The sequence below is a fragment of the Atractosteus spatula genome, chromosome 4 (genome assembly GCF_055471065.1).
Source record: "Atractosteus spatula isolate fAtrSpa1 chromosome 4, fAtrSpa1.hap1, whole genome shotgun sequence".
NCBI classification, from domain to species: Eukaryota; Metazoa; Chordata; class Actinopteri; order Semionotiformes; family Lepisosteidae; genus Atractosteus; species Atractosteus spatula.
The window spans coordinates 66,595,063-66,621,543 of NC_142709.1; the positions used below are offsets into that span (position 1 = coordinate 66,595,063).

At 37.6% G+C, this 26,481-nt stretch overlaps 1 protein-coding gene across 2 annotated transcripts in view; it reads right to left on the reverse strand.

The window, feature by feature from the left end:
• The window catches only part of LOC148836916 (SPRY domain-containing SOCS box protein 4-like), a 44,777-nt gene that overhangs the window by 11,193 nt on the left and 7,103 nt on the right, over nucleotides 1–26,481 (reverse strand). For both annotated transcript variants that reach the window (XM_088913382.1, XM_088913383.1), the window contains exon 2: nucleotides 24,008–24,909. In XM_088913382.1, the coding sequence (XP_088769508.1) occupies nucleotides 24,008–24,701 (694 nt within the window). In that variant the 5' untranslated portion in view covers nucleotides 24,702–24,909. The remainder of the gene's footprint in view (nucleotides 1–24,007; nucleotides 24,910–26,481) is intronic.

A 26,481-nucleotide genomic window follows, 5' to 3' on the forward strand; every position in this document is an offset into this window, starting at 1 on the left:
CTCTTTCCAGAACCTTTCACTTTCTGTTTTGAGAGCTGAACAAATGAGGAAAGGCGATTCTTTACATTGCAAACCTCCTTAAAAAGGAGCAGGCAATTTGCAGATTCTGTCTGTGATTGTTAACTTGTTTTGAGCAAAAGGTCATCCCTACCTTGCACTGTACAGAGGCATACATAAATCCCCTTCACATTTGAAAGCAAGGTCAAAAGCTTTTAACAGCAAGTGTAGATGGCAGGTATATTGAAATACAATTTGGACTGGCTTTCATTACAATGTTCTTACAATTGAGCCGCTCTCCTGTGTGGGCTGGGCCTCAGACCTCTAAAGAAAGCTGTATGGCTGTGGTACATGATGGAACACTTAGGTGGCACCTTCCCCACCAGACCCATTTCTCCACAAATCAATAACCCAGTACAGCGATCATGGGATACGGTGCTCTAGTAGGTCATTGTGAAGAAAGATTAAACTAAGGGCCCTGACCAACTGGTCAAGTTAAACTCTACTCTGGGCTTGTAAGATCTGCAGCCAAAACCTCCCCCTTCATTAAACTGACAATTTCTCTTACTTCTCCACTTCATCTGCTGTGTATGGGGGATGTCGACAAATAATGGCTGCTGCACTTTAGTGGCAGATGAAGTAGACGTCCCTTCCTTTCGTAGCTTTGGATCTTTTTACATGACTTATTACCAGAGTCACTACAAACAGGACATGGCTGATTACTAAAGCGAAACAATGGTTTCCATGAATTGGTTTCTAGTAATTAACTTAGAAAATCTATTTTAAACCCTTTATTATTTCCATGATGATAGCATTACTTGTACAGAAACTCAATACCCATTGTATTAAATAAAACGGGGTAAGTTGGTCATTGACTGAACATTTTACAGTACATAACTCCTGCTTTGTTTTATCCAGTTCCCATGGTATTGTCTGCTTTTTAGACACCCTTTAACTAGGTATCATTTTTGAGATGGAAAATATTTAGCATTTTATTAAGTATAGGCAAAATAGGAAAAAAAATAGTGTTCAATTGATGTATTATATTCTCAGAAAATATTCTATTTTCTTTCCACAAACATGAGTATTGGTAAACTTGCAAGACCTAAGCTCCATAATAACACCGCCCTCCTTTAACTGGAATTTATTTTTCCGACTGCAGGTAGGCATCTCAAACTGATGGATTACTCTCCTGATACCCCAGACCTGCCACACTGTCACTGCTTTCCAACCGACACCTTTCTTCCCAGCAGCCTGGAGCGATTCAGAAGCAAACCTGTGATCTGACCAGACTCATGACCCGACACCTTCAGCTTCCTACAGTTCCTCACCTTGCCTTTCTCCACACAACAAGAGATACACATCAGAACCACACATTGGTGGTGCTGCATCAATCAAACAATTGCTTCTCTTATTTTTACCATAATTCCGAAAAGACTTTTAAAGTTTTACATGTTCATCTTATTTCTAAGAGGAAGCTTCAAACCACAATTTTTTTCAAAAAATAAAAACAGGGGGAGGCCGAACTTCAGATGTTCGGAGAGATCAGGCTTAAATCCAAAAATAAAACAGGCAGTGAAAACTGGGTTTTCAAATATTAACGGCACCGTGGGAAAAGGTGATGGATGATCTGTCACCTTAAAAGAGTTTTATCATGAAATTAACTTTGCATGCTTTGAGAACTACAACACTGCTCAATGACTAAAACTGTGTGCGGTTGTATTCTAAAACATCCAATGAGCCATTATCCCTTCAAATACGTGAGAGGTCATTTCAAATGGATGGACTATTTTTAGATCAGCTAATCACTTTCCATTAAAGCAAGAAGTTGAAATATCTTTTTACCTGATTTCTGATTGAAGAGAGCAATCCTTAAACTTAATTTTCACAGGAATCACAGCCTTTGATGATTTCTTAATCTCTTAGTGTCCTAAATCCATGGTTGTAAATTTCTATTAATAACTACCAATGACCTCATGTAGTCTATCCCTTGGTTACCATTAACAAGAACCCTCCCAGAAAAGACAGATAAATGGTCATGTATCACAATACTGTAAATATCCATATGGTGATACCACAAGACGCATATATAGATGGGGAATGGGTAAAGAGATTTCTGAATTTCTGAACTTAAATAGGGCAAATGAAGTGAATTTTGCCTGAATAAACAGTGTGCTCTAAATCTCTTATGCTTTTGAAAGGCTCCTAAATAAAGAAAAGCAAAACACTTCAGTTTTACATCACTATACCAATGAACTGAAAGAACAGATTGATGAGATCTTAGCAATTACAGCAAGTTGTTCAAAGCACAGCAAGAAGAATTGTTTCCGGTACCATCAAACGTTTTCCAGGAAAGATTCTTTTACAAAGCATCCCAACCAAACTTCCTTTTTCGTACCGTTCAGTAGGGTCCACTGACTAAGAAAGATAGGGGCCAACAGACGTGGGACAAGGTTTACTTCTTATTCCACACAACACAATCTTGACAGGTGATGAAATCTTCCCCTAACTTGGATCTCTTGATTATACAGTTAATCACAGCCATGGTCATCTATGGTAAAGACCAAGTCAGGTTTTCCCCACTCACAAAAAAAAGCTAAAAAATAGTAAAGTGTTATTTGTCACTCTGCTAAATGTAAACAGATCATGTGTGTTAAAATACTGTAGAAATGTATTTGGCCAAAATCAGGAGTTTTCCTACAAGAATCTTCTTGCAATCTTTTGGTCCTTGATGCATCACTTTGCAAGGACAATTTTGCAGCTGCTGTACTTCAGTATTTGGAATGTACTGTATTAAACAGCTTTGCACAAATGTTTAGGAACAATAAGGATTACCTTTATGCATCGTGACATTTACTGGGTTAAAACTGCAGCAAGGTTACCTAAACTCATATGCCCTTAATGATAGAACCATTGTTTTTGCACTTCTAACCCACATTAAAGTAGGGTAATCCATACACAGAAAAACAAAACCTCATTTTGACATTTCTTTACTCTTGTGCTCAAAAAAAGAATGTTTCACTTCAGGAAAAGCAGCAATCTACTCAGTATAGCTTCCTTTACACCTTCTCTGATATAAAAACTATAAGGTTATGTGCATACAACAAATTGGGGTGTATAACCATTTTATCCACCTATACATCAGCCTGTGCACAATCATTAAATACACTAGTGGAGAAGAAAGGCAATTAAGAGAAAACATGAAAATGGACGCAAGTCTTTTATTTGGGTAACTAATAGATATTGCAAAATGTAATACATTGTGAATTAAGTGCAAAATCGTGAACTTTGTGAAAGTACTGTATGGTTGCCATGTTTAGGCAAACTGCTAGTCTCATCTCGGGCAAGAGTGAGAATTCACGTGAATGTGCCCTTTCTGCTCACTAGTCACTGTGATGACTAATGCAATTCGCTTGTACATTGCATAAGCACAGGTTGTGCAGCAGCCATTTCACCGCAGTAATGTTCCAATGCGATAAGTTTATAGTTAGCAAGCAAGGATTTTTGGATTACAAAAAGATGTCTTCACAAGCCTGCTTGTTAACAATGTAATAGTAGCCGCTTCACCTCAGCGAAGGTTTGGTTGCCTCATACTAAATCGCAGAATATGACGCTGTGCATACCTGGAAATTTAATCTATTTGGTGATGTTAATTAGAGATGTACACGGTAACGTACGTTTTAGTTTCATTGGTTTGAAATGCAATCAATGCTGATTTTTTCTAACCCTGAAACATAAAAATAGTGTTGCAATTACCCTTCAATATGCTTTATTCACAGGACCACAGGTATTTGCTGTTAACTGGTTTATAATCCACACAGGAAATAATCCAAAAGCCGTTCAAAGAGCCCTTCAAAGATTATGCTTGAGGCTCATAAATTAATATAAAATCTATTTGAAATATTGTGAGCAAAGGGGGTTATAACATTTTAAGAGGTAATGAAGTGGAACATTTAAATCCCAGTATCATAAATCGTATGTTAAGAAAGTTTTTAATTATATTTTATCTGTTGTCACCTGGAAATGAATATACTGTATGGTATGTTCACTGAGAAGGAAAAGGAATTAAAGGTTGAGATTAAAATTTGTAATGTATTCAGTCTCTTTTCTCCCATATCCAGCCAGATAATGAAAGTTTTCATACATTAACATACATATGTAATTTATCACAATTCCATACATAAAGTTAGTCATTTCATGAAATCATCCACACTTCTTCTGCTCCTTTAATTAAACATTAAGGTCAGTAAATGGAGGGCGCAGGAGAGTCATAATTGAGAAGACCTTATGACACTCCTAGTGCGTCACTCTGCTAAATAATACACTCGTACAAATTAAAGAATAAAAACATTGAATACCAAATTAGCAGAGCGACCGGAAAACGCTCCACCTGAGATTTTATTGGTTTTATTTTTCAAGGCAGCTACAAACATGGTAATAAAATAGCAGCTACTGAAACAATCAACAGACAACAGCGAAAAAAAATACACATCTAATAATGGCACTTTTAAAAGCAGAACAATACTGGTAATTAACATACAGCCCAGCCAGCTAAGACTGCAAAGTGCACAGAATTCTGTAAATAATGTTGCTTACTTGTGTTCATCTTCTCTTGATGTAGTCAAGGTTACAACCCTTCTCTTGCTTGATTTGTGTTTTCGCAGCTGAAGCAATGGTGAACTACCACAATTTGTTGTAACAAGAACACTGCATATCCACATTTCACAATCAATCACATGCTAAATTTTCGAGATTTTATAAGTTTACCAAAAAATACATTTCCCGCTTTACATAAACCAAAAGGCATAAAAAAATCTCTTAATGCTATATTGTCTTATTCATCTACACATTTTTTCAGATCTGGAAATGACAACATGCCTGCTGTGAAGTACACATGGGTTATGGCAAGGACATGCTTTCATTGTTTAATGTAATTTTTTGTAAAAAGGATGTTTTTGAGAAAACTCGGTACTCATTTTGAAAATGATAAAGGTTCTTGAAAAGAAAAATCTTTTCCTGTCAGGAAGATTGTAAAATTGATTTGACTTTAGATATCAGCATTCATACCGCAGCATATGACTTTGTAAAGCATTGAATCTAAATATTATGGATATTATTAAAATGTGTCATTTACAGGCAGGTAAACAGGTTGGCTGCCAGATTTCAGCACTCACTACCATTCTAAAATAAGCACTTTTCCCATGCCTGCAAAAACTTAACCACTAAAAACAATTCAGAAACACTAAATCTAAAATAGCAAAAAAAGAAAACTCAAAATTTAAGGCTAGAAAAAATAAGTTAGGTACATCTTGACTGCTATAATATTGTTTTTGATTTCAAGCAGCCGGAGGGACAGGTCTATTCCAAAACACCCAGTAAAAACCCTAACCCTCACAAATATTTTAAAAACAAACAAAATGGGAGCTTTAGTCAGAAATTAAGATTAAAACCACAGGATTTAGAACACACTTCTCTGGATTGCGTGTCAAAGTTATTCGTTTTTTTCTGCCCTCAGTGTTAAGTCAAGAGTGTGCGATTGTGAAAAGCACATCAATATTTACCCATTAAATCACAAACTGACAGGCGTGCCTATTCAAGAATTATCCAAATAAGCCAATGAGTTACTAATGCGATGAGGAGCCTGAGGTGAAAATCCTGGCATTTTTTCAATGCCACCTTTCACCATCTCACAGCAGGTTTATTTATACACACTGAACGCCAATATTCCTCTTGCAGATAGGGTCTACCCTTCATATGTCAGAACGACTGGAAATGAAAGTGCACCATCTGGAAGCATTTTTTTTTATTTCTGGCTTCCTGATATCTGATAGCCTGGTGAAACAGCAATCTTTGACCTCAGAGTTCAGCGGTAAAACCTGCCCAGGAAAATAAACACAGTCCAAGAGAAGGACAGCTGTTTGACTACTTCAGCATCTCAAATACCATTTTTCTGGACCTTTTTTTTTTTAATCACAAGATTAAATTAAATGGGAGATTAGTAGTACTGGAGTTTGAATTGTGTTTTGTTTTTCCTACAGAGAGACAACAGGCCGATGCAAACTGCCCTGAACAACCAGAGTTTTTGTACGCTAGTAACAAATCTTCACCCCCATTTGCACAGTCCATCAGCATGTTCCTGGATTTTGGTTCCATGTGCTACAAAATGATACATACTTAAAAAATGCATGACTTACTGTAAATTTACACTAAAGAAAAAAAGGTGCACTTTTCTAACTAAATGTGCTACAAGGCTTAACATCAACATATACAATATATCAATATGCACGGGACATATTGACAGATAAATATTCTTACAATGAAGAATTAATGAAGCTAAAATTAGATTATGAGTAAATGTTCTCCTGGTTATAATCTAACACAAGTTTCCTTCCTCCAGAGAAGCTTAAATTTCCAGTTGCATAGTTAAATCATTGTAGAAGGGATGAGCTATTTGCCACATCTTAAAATTGTGTACCAAAGCAGAAGGATAAAACCTATCTATTTTCGATAACCACTTAGTCCAATACAGAGTAGCAAGGGACCTGGAGTCTAACACATCAAACAATAACTGCAAGGCAGAATTCGCTCTGGACAGGGTTCAAGTCCATCACAGTGCATCCCCTATAGGGTTTGATTAATATCTTATTTTTTACCTGTTAAATAAGCCAGTTATCATAAGTTCTATCAACTGATATAGCTCTAACATCTAAATTAACCTTGAATGACAAAACGCATATCCTGAAAATAAACCTTTACAGGTTAATAAGGATTACAGTAAATGACTATATCCTTTTCATATTGGTTTCAGCTACTCACAGTGATATCCATTAGGGTACATTATGGATGTATTAAAGAAACAAAAATAGACTCAAGCATGCATCAACATAACTTAGTAGAGGATCTGTTAGCTAATACACTCAATTTATTCAAGTTTCAGTTTAATAAGCCATTTCATTGCTTTACGCAAATTATTAATACTTGAATAATCCACAATGAAAGTTGATGACTACAGTGTCTAGCATTCCCACAAGACTCCACACAATAATTAAAGGTATCACTAACAGTTTTTGTCCTTTGTGTAGTCATAACAGAAAACATTTACATTTAAAAAGACAACGAATGAATCAAATAGGGCTTCCAACTTTACAAAACACTACTGTATCTTCTACTGGTTTATTTCACATTAAATCTTCTGTTTAGGTAAGGTCTATGGAACTAAAGAAGCAAAAATGAGCCTTTTCTTTAAATATTTTTGTAAGGTTTCAACTTACTGAAACCTCTAGAGCCAGACAACCACACATTCTGCAAGAAATCTTACATTAAAAGGCCACATTTTCAAAGGCGTAATTAAATCTCTTCAGCATTGTGTGGGTCCAGAAAATTCTTCAATTTTGTTAAGAAGCAAGTGAAGAAAAGAAAAACATTTACTTGAATTTTATTTTACAGTGAAAGCTTTTCAGTATTTCAATCGGATTTAAAGAAAATGTGCCCAGCCACCAGACTTGGAATTACAAGCAGTGTATGCTGACTGTTAAATAAAACACATTCACAGACTCAGTACTCCTTACATCGGAAACTTGTAGGAAGCTCAGAGAAAACATCCCCTAATCCCGGTAGAAACATTAAGCTACTGTTCCATTAATATTTAAAACAGACATTAGGAAGTACAATAAGCATAAACCTCCGACTCTTCATCAAAGATTGCAGCTGAGGTACTTGGTCTGCAACTCTTCTCTGGTTGGTTTGCTTGAATTAACCTACTTCTGAAAGGACTCTGCACGTTCACTAAAGTGGCAGGGGAGTCTGTGAAGCTATTTTTCTCATGGAAAGTCAGTGTCCTTTGAGAAGTAGCAGATTCAGCTTACCTCCAAAAGTATTGTGCACATGATAAAACAGAAAACACCTCAATGTCAAATGGAGCACAAAAACAGCTTACAGTTTACACAGGTAGATCTGCTACCACACAGCACATCTTGGCTACAATGAGCATTTACTACTTAGTGAGAAAGTAGGATTTAAGTGCAATTCCATTTGATAATGATATATAGGTCATATTCTCTCTCGTAAACCAAAGTGTTTTTTAAAGTCAAGAATAATATACTTTTAGGACTCTCAGGGAAATATAATAAAAGCTGTATTATATTTAATACCAATACAAGGCCGCAGAAAAAAGCAAATCCAACATACTGACAAAGCAGTGCTTATCGTGCTTCACTACATCACGCATTTCCATAAATGACTGGATGTTTTTCCCCCGAAAAAAAACTACAGATGAGATACAGTCAGGAAATCCATATTTCTTTTTATTAACAAGCCACAAACAGCACAATAAAATCAAATGCTCCTTTCAAATACTTGTTTAAACCACAGTTTGGGTTATGGATCTAGATTTCTCATTCATGTAATTATAATGCAAATATTATAAGAGTGATATCGGAACTGCAAACATGAAGGCTTACTTTATCTTTATATTGACCACAAGGACAAAAAAATCATTGTGATGGGATGTCCTAAACTGTTCATTTAACTATTTACTCCTTCTCTGCTCTGCAGTCCACCTGCTTCCTAGCAGGTGCTGGGCAATGCACATGAATTTCAATGACTTAATGCTGTTTAAAAGATGGATTCACTACTCTGGCACAAGCACTTTGGGATTTTGGACTGAGTTAGCTATCAAGAGGAATTCCAAATTCAAATTTAAACCCTTGACGGGCGCGTAAGCTCTTGGCACTTGAGCCACGCTGCTGATGTAAGAGCAATATCCATCTGTATTTGGCTCAAAACAAGAAGGCAGATTACCTATTACTGACAACGTGTTTAATTTAGTATTGTGTACAGATAAAATTACACATCCATGTTTGTGACTCCGGAGCAAACCTTTTCAGAGAAGCAAAAAAAAAAAACAATAGCTGTGCGTTAATCAGGAGTCTTGCCAGCAAAATGTAATAATCCCTATTCCACAAAGACTTAGCTCCTGAAGCAATTGCTGAATGTGACTGAAGCAAAGTACTGAGTGGTTATCCGATGACTGTGAAATGGATTTTGTCCATATTCGTCTGCATTTCCACACAGTTAAAAAAATTTGCAGACTAAAGCAGTTTTTCATAAAAAAAAGGAGGCTAGTGGCTAAAACACTGCAGAATGTACACAAACCCGGGACACAAAAACAAACTAAAAACCAACGAGAAGTTCTGAAGTAAAGGAATACAACAGAAACTTTGTCTAAAAGGTGGAAATATTTTTGAAGACTATTGCAAATTACCACACTACTTGGAAGTAAAATGATAAATTCACACCATTCTCTTTGAATTATCTGAACAAGCAATCAGTTATTCATCAGCTATTAAAAACTAATACTTAATACTTCATTCTACAAATAAATGAAGCAGTACTCTACAATTTGGAGCACTGAGCATCACTGAGAAAGTATTTCATTCTTTAGTGATTGATCTAGACAGATGTCCAGCCAATTTGTACATATTTGACATAATACCCCTTCACAGTCATTGAAATGGCATTTGAATGAACGTGCAATGTATGTAAGACAGTCCGTCGCAAACCATTTCATACGAGGAGTTTTGTGACCCCTGACAGTGAGCGTACTTAAACCCATATACAGATTCAAAATGCTAAAGAAGAGCCAGAGGTTCTGCTGTTTGCACCAATGCTACAAAAGTAGCAGATCAGTAACCTACGGAAGGATGCAACATTATCTATTACAAATTTAATTACCAGAGGAAAAATGCTTATTTTTCACTCCATAAGCTTCTCTACCTGTCTGTGTGTCTTGTGGAGAGCAAGCTGGGGTATGCGAAAAGATGAATTCCTAATGTAATTCCTAAATTGTATATGGCTAATAAAGTGATCTAATCACAGTGCAAATACAACAAATTGGACATGCAATTTAACTATTTGCTTTGGCTTAAGATTTTATTTCAATAGGATAATGTACTCAAAGCTACATGCCTTCTTACACTGGGTTAAATAAATGTTTACAGCTTCAGCATTATAGAATGTAGCTCAAGAAACCTGAGATTGCTGAGCCCTTGAGCTTGCAAATTATTAGTTCACAGGATTCTCAATGGTGTATTTTCGAGAGCTGTCAAATTCTTCAGGCAAAGAATTTTCTCACTGGCAATACAGTGGGGACAAAAACGTAAAAAAATCTCTGCAGCAACCTTAGTTTTCAGCACTGCTGTAGATGCATAGAGGGGATAAAGCAGAAGTGACAAAGTAAGGTTACTGTTCGTTAGGCAATGTGGTCTCACAGGCCCTATTAAGTTATGAAAATAAATCTCAGAGTAACAGTTCTCCACAACCCGTCCACCCAGACTTTCAGCTTATCTGTCCAAAAGCAAAGTATCAATGTCATTTAATGTGTTGCAGCTCAAGATGAATGACATCCACCATACACGTGTAGGTCTCAAGACCGCACTGCCAACGTATGTGGTTAGCGATCATACACTTGTGCCATCATTCAGCATTCATTCCAATCTCCTCTTAGCTTAACTGAGGTGGTACAAACCTGTCTACCACCTTCTAAATTACATCTAGTTTTAAATGAGGCTGTTGCCTTGTTTGGGTCAAGTCTTGCTGAAAAAGCTGAAATGTTAAAAAATAAATAAATATAGCCAAAAAAAGGCAGTCCATTAGTCACAGTATGAAAAAAACTTAATGGGCCATCAGTGCTCATGGAAAACTAGAATTATTGGCCACAGAGACCCAATTTAGCAGGACTCCTCTTACAGAGGAGTCAGATTAATTGTCACATTAAAGCAGAGCTATAAGAGCAATGCTTAACCTCCAAAGTACCAACCTTTTGAAACCACTGTGCGAGACTAGTGGTAAATTTAAACCTGTATTTTTTACCTCATCTACTCTGTTGCTGTTGTATAGAGAAAAACAGGGAACAGGGACTACTACTACCACAATTATATTTCAGACACAGTATATTTCTTCATGAGAGCCTTTCAGAGCAGTTAAACGTTGGGCAAACCAGTCAGTGTTTACTGAAAACATTTGTCTCCCTGGGAAGTCATCAAACCCTTATCTGAGAGGCCTCCGATTAGCACCAAGCATCCTTCACTTTTCTTCAGCTCGAGAGCCCGGCTTATTGTTTCTGACATGGTCACGATCCAACAAAAATAAGGGCAGCAGAAAACTTTTAGCTGCATCCACCTGCACGCCCTCTCTCTGTACACACTCTCTACATCGGACATGAATTTGGTGTAGTCTGACTGTAATACCATTTGTGTGACCTCTAAAATAGAAATCAGCAAGCAGGTGAAATCTGATGAAACGCATAGTACAATGAAAAAAAAAATCTAAGATTGCAATGCCCTTCCTGTGGTCTTTTCTGATGAGACAGGATGGGGATGCACTCGAAAAACTGTCTCGGTTAAAGCAGCTGCAAGTCGACCCTTCATACATTATTCATGGCTCAGACAGGCTTGGAGGACCAAAAACCTCTTGCTGGCTCTAGGGTACGCCATCCAGCCAACTGTGTAAATAAGACAGATTTCAGGTTACTGGACGACATATGTTTCAGCAGAACCTTAGCAAATGCATGCTTCTTCTCCCTAGAGATTATTGCACACGGACATCGACAATGCACTCCGATGGCCACAGCTAGATCACACAGGAAGTTACCGGCCTCAAGTAAAAGTCACCAGAAGAAAAAAATCAGATGGAGGAAGAAGCTAATGATTTTTTTTCCCCGTTACAAGTAAGTTTTTCTTCAAGGTAAAACAATCAACTCCGAAAGCCATTTGTTTTGAGTTTAAAATATTATAATTCAAGTCATTGGTTTGGGTACATTAAAAATAAATTAAAATTACATTAAAAGCAGGAGCATTCCAAATGTATTACTAATGTTCATAAATGAGTTGGACATGGCTCGGTTACATGCACTAAAAAAAGAAACTGAAGTATATATTTTAATAACTGCAGAATGCCTTTAAAAATGAAACTGAACATTCATTTTGTTATTGTATTTGCAGCTGCCATTTTCTATTTGGCAGGCTTTATTTTTCACTATTTAGGTTTAATCATTTATTATGAAGTGCTGCTCAATGTTAAGTCATTCCTATATTCTGTTTTCCCCCGAAGAAGAAGAAATTGAAAGAAGCAATGAAACAAGATTGCTCCTTAAAATGTTGTGCTTTGATTACTACATTTCAGCTCAGAAGGCTTGTCAGAGAACCAGCAGAAAAGTGCCTTTTTAGGGGCTTGTCAAAGCTCATGTGTATTTCTAAAACAAGATGTAATTGTTGATGCGCAGCAAACTGTGTAACAGTTTACACACAAAAGCTCAAAATACTAAAATAACAGTCTGAGCATTAAAAGAAACTTCGCTATTCATGTTTTTTAAAAAATAAAGAATTTGGGGTTTTGATTAATTGATCATTCATCACTGACTGTTATATACTCAAGTGATTAAACCTCCTCATTACTGAGAGATGATTGGGCACAGGTGATGAGGTGATTTAATTATGTGAAGATTTAAGAATGTGAAGCCTGGTGGAAAAACAAGAAAAAAAACACAGAAGTATGAATAAGCTCCACTTATCAGGAGAACAATTCCTTCATGTCATTAGTATGTTGGACTAAATCAGAACACTGTCACTCTCCATCTGAGATGTCCACAACCAGCAGTCTCTAACCTGGCAAGATAATATAGCCAAACAGTCGATCAATGACCATGACCTAGGAGAACACAAGTCATAGCTTAATATAATTGATGAGGAGAGTGATGACCTACAGTATAGTAACTGGTCCTAGGCCAGGATTAGGCCAGAACTGCACTTGTAGTGTTTAATGGCAACCTTACTGCACAGTACTATGCAGATCACATCTTTTGACCTCATTTGCTGCTTTAAGGTAAATATTCCTGCAGGATAACTCACACTGCTTCTGTAACAGCAGCTTTCTAGAAACATGCAGATGTGGAGGGCATGCTGTAGATGCCCTACATACCAGACATGAGCCCCATGAATAAAATGAACCATCTTTCAGTTACCAGCACATGACTGTGAGCACTGCATTTCTTTAAATAGTTAAAAATGACCCAACCACAAAATTTACTTACCAGGTCATGCAAGTTCCACATGGGAATCAACAGTCTGTGCCCAACACCTCACTGTGAAGATTAACATTATCTGATGCCTTACAAGCAGAATATTCCAGCTCAAATCTGCACACGTACCTCTGGTATGAGAGAACTGTTTTCCCACTAAGACGTTTCATTTTCTACAAGATGCTATAAATGTTTTGTTGTTTGAAACAACTTCAGCATGCAAATGCTGCAAAGACCTTACATAAGCTACAAAACCTCACAGCTCAGACACTAACAGGGAACTGAAAGAACAGTGAAGCAGCTTATCACTTCTTGACAAGTCCCTTTCATCTTGTAAATTGAGTTTTAACCATGTGTTAAAATGTAAGGAGCCAATATACAACTTGCGTGTAGTTTAATTTAAAGTATTATTTAGTCATTCGCCCAGAGCATTTGTTAATTACAAGATAAAAGGAACACATTACTTGAAACAGTGATGTTTTGTCTTTTGTGCGCTACAATCTGGGAAGCCCTAGATAATTCTGTGTATAGTATGACTCTATTAGCATGTTCATCTTCTCTCTGAGGAGCATGAAGTCATCTTATTTCTTTTTCCGGAGACAAGCACTTCCCTCTTAGATTAGGGAAGAGAATTTTAAAATGTATGAGTTTAAGGTACATTAACTATTAAAGGTGAAAACTGCAAATTTCTGACAAAACAGTACTAGAAACTCCTCAGGGTCTGACCAGCCAAGGAATTTCTTTGGGAAATGTTCATAGTGAGAAATAAGAGATTACAGATGAAGAGGCCATTTAGCCCATTTCGTTCATTTGGTTACTCTTAGTATCCCATAAGATTTTAAGTACAAGGTGTCAACCATATCAGAGACCCCCCAGTTTAGCTTTTCTTTATCTGCATGATAAAATGTTAGTGTTGTTTAAAACGGAGCTCCTTAAATGGCACTTCTGCAAATGCACTTAGATGTGTATTGTTGTATAGCATAACCAATACTGACAGTTTCCAAGGAGCTGCACAAAGTGCTGATCATGGTCATTCTGATAAACATTAGTGTGATACTCATCAGACTGGCTCACACTCAAGTAGGCAGAACAGAATGTATAATTTTATAATGCTGCTAAACACTGCTAACAGGATATAGTTCTCTATTTAGAAGTGTGATCGTTTTTTTCCCCCAACAGAAACTGAAAAGTGGTGTATAAAAGGTAGGAATAACCAAGAAACTCAAATCAATAACATACATATGAATAGAGGGAAAAAAACAGAACAGTGGGCACCACACTACTGGGAATTAATAAAAAAAATAATTTTTTAAAACAGTTTTTATTTTAACCGTCCAGCTCATTCTGAGCCCTCCCCTCGTTCTTCCATGCACCAAAGGTCACAGAGTCACTTCATCACATTTTAAAAAGTTCTTAAGCTACATTAAAATTACAAACAAAAAATAAAACAGAGGGCACACACACACACACTGACAGTGTGTGTAAAATGAAAGTACATAAGCAAGACAGAAATGGTAATACTAAAAGACTCATGACAGGTCTGCTCCCTGATTGATACCTACAACTAATTACCTTTTGCTTGGATTCAGCACCAGCTCCCCATGTTGCTCATTTTAATAAAGCATACCTGCCTTTTCATTTGGAAAACACAATTGACAACACTGCTCTTCTAAACGTCTGTAGGTTTTTTTTTTTAAATACAACACATTTGAGACTGACAAGTATTACACATGAAGATTTACTGCAGGTATATGATGCTTTCAAGATACGAAACAATAGTCTTTTGAAAGACAGCTATGGCAAAAAAGATAAGTGTACTTGAAAACATGTTTTAAAAATCTCGTCTTTCATACGTTACAGGCACCCGACAGTGAGTGTTCACTTGCAAACAAAATGTTAAGTTAATATACCAATAATAGGATGCATTTGTTTAGCACTGTTCATATCATACATCTCATTGCTTCACCCACTCAGAAAGGAGCTTACAAAAGAAAGTGATTTCACAACACATTTAGAAACGGACAGAAGGTGAAAGAAAAAAGTGCAAAGGGCCTATCATCCGAATACTAAGTGACTGTCGAGAAAGTGCCAGTTAAGGTTTTCTATCCGATACCAGAAAACTGAGGAATGTCCCAGCACAAAATCAATACAGCAGAGAAAATAACTGGCGCCACAGAGTAAAATGATATGCATGGAATATTAATGACTCGTAACTTTCAATACATTCCTCCCACAAGTTTCTCTGCAATCCTGAGCAGAGCTCTCTGGAAACAAAAAGAAAACAGTTTCCACAGAGCACCATCGTTTTTTCAGCCATACACAGTAGGGCCTACACTCTATAAACTCTGCATAACCCCTTGAAAACTACTCCCTAATGACCTGGAAATATTTCTCACAAGAAGGGGGTGGGATCCTTCAAAGTCCAGTCCTTAGGAATGAAGTGGAGGAGATGAGATCACTCGACCAACAACTGTATAGTTTTAGTCAGCGCCCTCTTCGAAGGCTTCAAAAGCCACTGAGCTGAACTCTATACATACCATTTTGAAAAATGTAAATGTAATTAACAGAAAAATCGAGTATATTCATTATGAACCAATTTACACAATTTTTTACAAACTGAAGAAAACCATACAAGATGAGTCAAAAGACAATATGCATTATAAATTAAGATAAATTATACTTTGGCTTAGTATAATAGTTATAGTAGCAGTTGATACGTAGTTGTATTCGAATGGAATTTGACTATACTTAATTGTTATGTTATACTTTATTTTAACCATTTGGAAGCTGGTTCCAAATGAAGCAAATAGTCGCTATTTATTTATAAAACCTGCATCTTCCATTATTTTGTACTTGGCTAAAGGTTTATGCAGTAGGTTTATGACCTGTAGTTGCTATGATTTTCTAAAAATGGGATAAAAAACAAGGATTGCACAATCAGCTGCTTGTTTTTTTTTTCTTTTTTGATTTCTTATGTAAAAAAATTCCCAAAAATGTACTAGTTGGGAATTGATCTAGTTTCAGAAATACCAGGATGCTGATGCAGCACCAGAGCCAGAAAAAGCAATTGGGAAGTGCCGCATGTCTGACAGACATGAACCCCCCAGGCTGGACTTCTACCCAAACAGGACCACATGGCTGGAATTACAGCCACACTAGAGTCTCTTTTATGTAACAGTGGTGCTGAGATGCATGCCAGTCAGCTACAGTGACCTTCTGCCTTCCTTTGATCACACCAAGGGGGAAAAAAAAGAGCCAAGAGATCACCATTTATGTACTGAATAGAACACTTTCCATTAACTTAATCGCAACTAATGACAGACTCCTTCGACGCACAAACAGGCAAATGCAGCTATGATTACTGCATTAATAAAACTTCAACTGCCACTTAAATGAGTACACAAAGTAAAAAAAACATTGAATTAAAATAACACCATCCTTTAAAACAGTAAGGGTTAGAGATGTTTACCAAGATTGGAACACAAAAGGTAACAAAAACAGGGATTTTCATTTTGGTTTGAATTTTAAAATAACCGGAAACATAACAGCTCTCACAATCATAACTTAGGTTCATGGGTGTCTTACACCAAAACAGCAATGAAAAAAAGCATGAAAGTGCCCCCTTTTAGCAACGGCAAAACTGCCCTATTATACAGCTGGATATTTTTCAGGAGCAATTTGGGAGAAGTACCTCACTCCAGGATACAACTGACAGCAGTGTCTCATCTGAGATTTGAACCCACGACCTGCAGGTTGCCAGTCCAGAAACCAAACCACTGCTCCCCAGTCCTGTCCCTACTAATAGTGTTTCCTCCAAATTGGAAAAAGTCCCACTGTACCTCATGTGATACTCCTGCATACAAGTAACCTTCCTGGTTAATGTTAACACAGTGTCGGGGCTTGAGTTAATGGGCAAGTCATCAACCGCTTCAAATGCTGTTAACAGCATACACTTTTCAGTCAACAAACAGTCCATTTCTCTAACTCTGTGTAGATGTACACATTTCTTACAACAAAAGAAAGAGGTCTAAACTCCTTAAGCCCTCACCATTCTGAAGCTTTTCATTAACACCAAACACCCAGCTGTATACTTTATGGACATACATAATACATTTAACAAGGCTCAGGTACAAAATAAAAGCAAGTTAAAAAATGCATTTTCTTTTTTGATTTTTAATATTAAGCTACCATTTCATAACATCTTAAATAAATGATGTCAGCTCAACTCCACACCCCTGCATACGTCGTACGATCAGAGCAAGTAAAATTGATAAATATAGGAGAACAGACATTTAACTCAAATATGACCATATTTGATTTTTTTTTCATATTTAAGTATCGTATTTGAATGTTGTTATAGTAATGAACACTAGCACTGTACATTGCAAAGAGAAAAATATTAATGGGGAAAAGGCTAATATACTACCAATCAAACTGCATGGTGAGGTGTAAAGCAACATATTTGGATTTGCCTGTGTGGTCATTTAATGATGTGGATTGGAGAGCAGCAATCAGCTCCATTATTCCGTCTACTGACTCAATCTACTGTATATAGGTGAAGCTGCAGACGGACAGATCCTCAGACACTTCCAACAGGAATATTACAAAACGGCAACTTGCTGGTTTAAATTCACCACCATTGTGAAGGAAAGCAACCTGAGGGCCAATGGTTTCTTTTCTGTGGTTCTTGTTTGGATGTGGGTGCTAGTCAGAACTGACAGCAGCCAACAGGTTTTCACCACATTCAGACAAAACTATTTCAGGTGTAGCACTGTAAAGGCCGTTAAGCAAAACAAACTTTCCCATTCTGTATGAACTTTGAGCTCAAATCTGCTACGCATGAAAAAGATAGCATTAGCTCACTTCACTGCCACAGTAAAGGAATATATTGAATTTATGTACAGTAAAGGAATTTGAATCTGGTTGCACCACCAAAAAAGTACTTTCTTTGAATGCTATTTTGTATTTTATAACTTTTTTCCTAACATGGTTCTTCAAAAGTGATGACGTGTTTAAAACCCTTCATCAACTCAATACTTTAAACATCAAATGCAGAAAGGCAAATTAAAAGTTGTGGTCTACAAAGCAAAGCCATTAAACTCACTTTTGCCCTCCAACACCTGCCTTTAGTGATGCCAACAACAACGGCAAAATAATCAGGCTTTTTGTGCTCTATTTGTGGAATGTATGCAATTCCTATACATTCATATCCTGTATAGAATCTGAATGCTTTATTCATTAAAACAAACAAAAACAGAAACAGAGGCCTATCAACAAGGCCAAGACTCAAGGCATCTGCACAGGGCTGGAAGGTAAACTATACAACAGATTTAACACCATGTTCGCTGTCGGTCTTTAAGGGGTGTGCGGCTTTCAATGACTATCATGATTATAGATTAAGAATATTGTTTATCACAAAAACAATTGATCAAGAAAAAATTTTTCACACGTGTACAATAATTAATTTTTGAATATGTACTTATTTTATGCTTCCTTCTTAATTACTGTATATGAAATTATTTCACTACCTAACGTTAGGTTTTAAGGCCGTTGAGTCTTTCAGAATTCCCACAAGAAAATATCATGCTTATCATCAAATAAAATCATCACCTTTGGCCGGAGATATGATATTGCAGTGCTGCATTTGTATTTAGAAACAGCTTCCTCCCCCCCCCAATACTTCAAAAAATTCCACTGACTGGTTATACTATGCCAAAACCATGCTAGGTTCACCACTGCCCTTTTGTAATAATGTTTAAGAGACTCATTAAGCCTAAATCTCTGCCGCAGAATTGCAGCCGTTAGTCGAAGTCTCTTCTGCAGTTCATTGTCAAAAGAAGCAAAATAGGTCAACTTCAATCCGCAGGTCTGTCATGATTTTTATCTCTGGCAAAGTCCTATAATTTAATCAAGATGAGGTTTTGATTGCATTAACAGTTCATCACTTCAGATTCTAGTGTCTATTTCTAACAATTAATGGGATTAAGAGGACATCAGCTAACAGCACAAGGATAGAACACAATAACTCTATCCAGCTCCTATCAGTGCAGGACTGCACTGTACCAATGACTCCACCATTTAACAACCAATAAGCATTGCTTCCTGCATTTTCAATCAATAGGCTGGTTTCAATGTTCACAAACAACAGATTTACTAGATTTAAAAACTGTTCCTTTCAAGTTGTTCTTGCCAGGCTGTCTTTGTACGACATCATTAAGCCTACTCCTCTGCCTAAAGAACAGCAGCCTCCTTTGCGGTAACCAAAAAACAAAATCGGTCCAATTGTTTTCAGCAACCAATCAAATTTCTCACAGATTTGAGATTTATGTGGAATGGCTTTAAAATTCATTGGCTGCAGGAAGTCGGGAGAAAAGCAGAAAAGTCATTAAACTCGCGTCTCGCAAGACAAACGACACCTGGCAAAGTATAATGTTTCACAGCAGTTGTTGCAAATCATATTCGTAATGTGAGCGCTCATTCTTGGAATCTGCAGGAAGTGTGTCTTTGTTGTACCGTCAGAGTCCAAGCCATAAACTGATATATAATGAGGAAGGCCACCTGTAAGGAGGGAGCTCATTCGCTGCTAGAGCATCATAAAAAATAAGAGGAATTCATGCAATTGCTATGTTTACAGCAGGAATTTGGGAAGGCAAAATTAACCTAATGGCCTCAAATGCAGTAGTAGTGTATGCAAAGAGCTTCAATGATCTAAACTATATCCCATAATATTAATTAAATGTGCTGCGCATGCAACACTACATTTTTCAATAATTCATCATTAACAATATACATTATACATATACATTAGCTGGTCCATCAATTCATTTTTTATGTCATATATGCTGCAGAATTGTGTCATTTACATTGTCTAGAAAACACAAGGCATCTATAAACCCTTAACTGGAGTGAACAACATGTAGCTAGCCATTCAGACAGAATAATGCTTAGCCTATCAGGAGAGCAACCACATTATACCTCTGTAACTGCATATCATTTCCTGCACTGGACACTTGCATTTTAGACTGTGGCGGTACAAAAGGTTTACATTTTTCCCCATACTGGATGAGAGGGAGACAAACAAATGCACTATTGAGAGACACAAACATACAAAGGCTCCATTGTGAGTGCATTAAGGAAGCCAAGCAGACACTTTTGCAGACAGTACACTGATAAGTATCCTAGCATAACACTTACATTTTAATCTAGTGACCCAGATAATTATATAGGACTATTTGTCCAAGGTAGCAGGTCATAATCCTTGGTTTTCTTTATGAATCCAAAAAGACACTGTAAAAAATAAGCTTCCGTTGTTTCTATTTTTCCCCATGATCTTCTTTGGAATAAATTGGTACATGTCCCATACTGTATTTAAAAACTAATTAGTAGGTTCAATTACAAGTTAGATGAGCTTTAACAGTTAAAAAGCTCATTAGCTAGTTCAATCACCAATAAACTAGTCATACTCCAGCCCAGAATGAACGTAGATTACGTTATCAGAAGCACAACAAAAATGGCTGGTATTCAACTGAAAAGATACACTGAATATTACATATATAATTATAAGGGCTGCACTCCGTTAAAACCACCCAACCAATTTGTTTTTATTTTGTTGACAGCCATTTAATTACATGGGTTTTAAATATCACAGCATGGTAACAAGCAAGGGTAGTGTCTTATTGCCAAACCTACCCCCCAAGCTAAATTCTGGATATGTCTAACACATTGGGAGTTTTATTCGGGCAAGTTCAATGTAATGCCCATGTACAATGGCATCCTTTTTTACAACCTTACATAATAGTTATTTACTAGAGCTTTCCACCCAGCTCAGGAATTTCAAGAGCACTCGACTTTTTGATGTTTAGTTTCTTTGCCTTACACAGAAAGCTCAGGAAACCTTCCAGATTCTGAGATTCTTGGCACAGGGTTGTGAACATTTTGTTCATTTCCATCCACAGTTGTCTCATGTTTTGTTTTGTGTAATATGTTCGGGCGATGGAAAGTGAAAAAAACAAACGATGAGATACCCTTTGGTTTCAACAAACCTCGGGTCTTTGATTGCCCGTCTGTTTCCCTGTTGTTGAGCAAACCTGATTTGATTTTTTTTAAGAGATCACTGGAAAAAAGACTAAATGAAAAAATGCCATGTTTAATAAATATAAAACATATGTTAGAATGAACGGAACGTCAACTCCAAAATTCTTTCTCCCTTCCAATTTATCCCCAATCGAACAATAGAAGTTTTTGTGGCACCACTCAATTGACCGCTGACTGCTCGACAAATGCAAAGAGTAGGAGTTGGCGAGACTGGGCCTAGATTCTACACTTTGCCAAGTTTCTAATCAGGGCAAACAGTAGGGACTGACATTCAGCCTCGTCTGTTCTGCTCCCAGAACAATATGGCTACAAAGATGCAAAGGATCATAACTTGCAACATGTATGTAATATATATATCTATTTGACTGAACATCCTGTAAATCCAAGAACAGTGGTTAGCAATGTGTCTCGCAGCACTGGGGCCCTGGGTTCAATTCCAGGCTTGGAGTGGTATCTGTGTGGAGTTTGTATGTTCTCCTCGTCTTTGTCTTTGCATGGGTTCCCTCCCCCAGTCCCACACGTGTGTGTGTGTGTGTGTGTGTGTGTGTGTCGTGATGGACAGGCTTCCCGGTCAGGGTGTACCCTGGCTCCCCCACAACCCCATACTAGATAAAGCATTTTAAAAATTGGTGGATGGATGGATGGATAAATCTTGGAATCTCCTTCTAACACAAAACACCATACATTAATAATTGAAATTATTGGCTATAATCCTGGGGACAAACTCTGAGATTGGGAGATTAGACCTGCATCACTGATTGACTAGGACTTGCTATCAGGTTGCTACTGTATTTTTGAAATACTGCAATTACTGATAAGAGAAAGTTAAGCAATACGATAAAAGCACAATAGGTTTTCCGTACTGTAATTTTGTTCATGCAAATGAAGACAATGGTGACCAAATGTCTGATGAGCACTTGAAATTAGTGATTTACTGAACCAGTTAATATGCATATCCAGATTAATGACCTGGAATCTATTATACATCCTAACAATGTGCAATATATTTCACTTTAAATCGTCCTCAATTAAAAGATCTTTCATTCAATGTCCACACACCTTGTCCTGCATCAAAAGATGAATTATTGCATTTCTCATTGTTATTCTTTCCATGCACAGCCATCATCCCCGACTCATGATCATGTTCAAAACTCACATTTACCTCCTTTTTAAACGACCCTGTCCACGACCAAGTAATAATAGCACATTTCGATAGTGTAACTGGTAGAATAAGCTAACAACATAAAATGAGACTTCAATCAAAGTCCCATGTTAAGAATTTGCAGAGAATTATATAGGATGAGCAGTTCACATTTGAAATTTTTCTGCCAACAACTTTTCATCTGTAGCTTTACTAAAATGTTTGATATTAAGTAAGCTTGGGTTCCCCAATACAAGAGATTAATGCTCGTCACTGGCAGTACATGCACAGACTACCGTGTACTGTACTGTTATCAAATGAGATGGGAATTAGCATTTAAAAGTTTTTCAGGAGCTGATGGGACTATTAAAACCCTACTTTCATGCTCCATTTAAACAGGTCTTAAAAAAATGTATGTAAGGTCCTTCAAAGTGGCATTTCATCTGAAAACCTAAAGTGCTTTTATTAAACCAAAATCACATTTTTTTTCTGTTGCAGTTTAACAAGGTCTTGGCTAGAAACAGGTTTTGCAGACTGAAAATTCCTCATACTGTTGAGCCATCACCCTGTCAGTCACATTTTTTTCACTACTTTTCCCTCTCATTTACTTCGGTTTTATAGATGTCTGTTGAAAGGGTCAGTACTCTATAATAGCTCTGTACTCCATCTATTAAGTTGACTAGACATTACCCAGGAAGAAATTTGGTTCTTTGCTAATGTAGGCACACAGATTCACTTCAGACATTTAGCAAGATTTATTTTATGAAAAATATGATGTTGTGAAGTATACATACATGACACAGAATTTGTTCCTTGTGGTATATTTAGAACAAAAGGTTTCCTTAAACATGTAAAAGTATCGGTTTCTTCCCATTTTTAACGGAAGACTTACTAACAATGAGTTAATTCCTTTTTGAAAACACAATAGCCAGTTGCCTTTAGAATGGTTTGAGGGTAAACTGTAAAAAACATGTTAATTCCAGGAAGTAAGAGCGCTTACCATTTCTATTTTAATCATAATCACAAGGCTCATGCAAAGCAGAAAGAACTGTGTCAATCAAAGAGACGAGTAAGCCAGATTGGAATTCTGCCTACAGTATGGTTTCCAAGAGCATTTGAAACATTGTTGGTTTTAAGCACCACTGTGTACCACCCCAGTTAAAAGGAATAGTCAAATGCTATTTTGTAATCCAAATTTAAACATCCTGACTGTGAAGAGATTAAAAGGCCAATGCTCCATAGTAGCCCAAGGTTAATAACTGCTTTGTGTATCAGATGTTAGAAGCGGGCAATTCTATAAAGTCTATATAAATGCACAGGTACAAAATATTCTACCCTCATCTCCTGCGTGATTGACCCACTTCTAGAATATTATGTGCCTGCTGTGAAAGGCATGACAACTTTTCCCCAAGTTTCATAGAGATTCCAAGCTTCAAATAAACTTTCATCACATAACGGGAAGATTATCCATTATGAGTGTGGACGAGTCAAGATTTCCAGAAGACTACTGCAGTCTTGCCTTCTCTCAGGGAAGCTTTCAGATCTGAAACCACTTTCCTGCAAAGGCTTGCTTTATCCTGTATTAAGGTTCAATTACAGGCATAACACAATAACTAAAGCAAACAGTACAGAGGCCACCACCTACACACTCCCCATGCAAAAGCATTACCCCCCCCAAAAAGCAACAAAAATAAACTTACGATCAAGGCCATTGATGTATCGCATTGTGATCTCGCAGTGCCCCCACACCGCGCTGACGATGGGATGGAGTTTTTTCCCCTTGAGTCCTCTAAAGGCCACTCCCAGATATTGCCCATCCACTATAAAACTCAGTGTCCCCTCATCCATGTCCAGCACCACCAACAGAGAGTCGGGCAGCACAAAAGATTCATCTGGTTCCAAAAACACGGGGTAGGTCTCCCCCGGCTGGTTCTTGCTGTTGTGGTACAGTTTGTTGCGCCCCAGGTCCCAGCCCCATGACTCACAGTTGCTGCCCACGAGGGAGGTGTACCCCACAGAGTGCAGGGGGGCCTCCGCAGTTGCCACCCCCACCACAGCATGAGTCCCCCTCTGCCTGGTGGGCCAGTGGATTTGCCAAACGTGCAAGCCCCTAGTGTAGCCCACACGCCCCCGAATGCAGTCCGTGCTCTGCGCGACAGGGTGCCTGTGGAAGGTCAGCTTATCGTCCTCCTTGACGAAGATGTTAAGCGAGCGGTCTTCGTTGTTCCAGGAGTGTTTCAGCTGGACGTCCAAGGTCGCAGATGGCATGTCCAGCAGCATGTCAAGGCGGGCTGGCTTGCAAAAGTCAGGACCCCTTAGCTCCCGTTTGACCGGTCGGTACGCGGGCTCCCTCACATCGACAGACTTTATGCTCCCTGAGATTTTCTGACCCATCGCTCGACCGCAGAGCCGAAGGAGGATAGGGGTTGAGGGGGTGGGGGAGCACTGGTTGTTTTGGGGGTGGGGAGTGGGGGTCCCTTTTCCACTTTTCCCCACCGTTACCTCATGAAAGCAGCTCACGAGGCGCCAAACAAGCTGGCTGGCTGGCTGTGCTTCAGATCCCCTATCCAAGGCACACTCCACCTTCAAATGGGCTGCACCCCTGTAATAGAAAGTGTCTGTTAATCACGTACATGAATCAAAAGCAATCAGACTGAGCCACTCATTTTTCATGCAATAGAGGTTTCAAAACAGGCTCTGATAAAGTGGTCTTATTGAACTGTATCACACTATCCTTTGAGTCAAGAAAGCGCATAAATGACCAACAATAAGCAGCATCCAAACTGTACACACAAACTTCCTCTGACTCATTATAGGATGCAGACTGTCTCAATGTCCACACATCCTCCTCAAGTGCAGTCAGGAACAGGTCACGTTAAGGACAGGCACACTAAACATTCCAGCAGCAATGAAACAGCATTTTCATACAATAAGCGGGAAACCCATGTTGCAGAAGTTCGGTTTCAGGATAGGATTCAGCCAAAACCATGGTCATGCATCTGCCTAGTTTTGAGAGACAGTGGAAGAGCTTGCTTTTTTGGGCGATATATTTTTTTATAAGGGCGTTTAAAGAAAGGCCAATTCTGTAAAACTGCATTTTGTGGAAATTTTAACCGCTCTTATAACAAGGATAAAAAGCCTTTTCTTTAGAAAGTTTTAAAAACATCAATAGCTGCAGCTTTTGATTCTGAGATGACAATTTACAAAAGTAAAATTCAACAATAGGAAAAATGCAGACAAAGTACATGAGAGGTCTTTGGTTAAATCTTCTCTACAGTGATTGATACGTAAAGTATTTTAAGACTAATAAGCACTACTGTGAGATGCTACTGGACATTATAGAATAATTAACAAATAGATATTACAACCACAGTTAAACACTTTATTGTGCCTATGAATTGTAAGTTGATAACATTATAAAGGATTTAAAGTGGGAAAGACCACTACAAATAGATCTGAATTTACATTGCTCACGGTCACATTTTAGGGATTGCAAAATCACATTTCATAAGTTGATAAGACAGCTGCTTATTATAGAGGGAACACACTCCCTCTGCAAATAACCCCAGGGTTAGAGGTGTAGTATAGGATATAGTCACGATTATGGATTTGACATATAATTAGTCTTCAGTGGAGTTATTACCTTTATACTCTATTAATAAATTAATATCCCATTTGTAAAGCTTAACAGTTAAACCAAAACATTCTCATTGTCATATTTTCAATAGCTGTTTCTTATTTATATAAATAACTGAGCAGTGCTGTGGTTTTGTAAATTATTTTCCCCAACTTACAATAACCTGTTTTCATTGCAGCCAATTCAGGGTATGCTTTTCAGATATTTACATCAACTCTACTGCTTTGAGGGATATGGGGACACGAATAAAACTCGTTTTTTTAGTGCATTGCTTTAAAACTTTTTTTGATTTAAAAGTTGTGTTTCTTCTTAACCTTGAAGTCAAAAAAAGGAAATGCAGTGATCTCACTTCTTAACACATCATTGAACACCCTTAGAGATTTCAGTCAAATGCTCACAGTAGGGGAATCAAACAGTGCCATGCTGAAAAACCATGCTCTCTCAGCACATCATCATCAGTGAGTATTCTCAATCACTGGGCTTCTTACAGAATAGTTATGACCAATGATGACAATCTTTGAGCTGAGAGGAATGTTT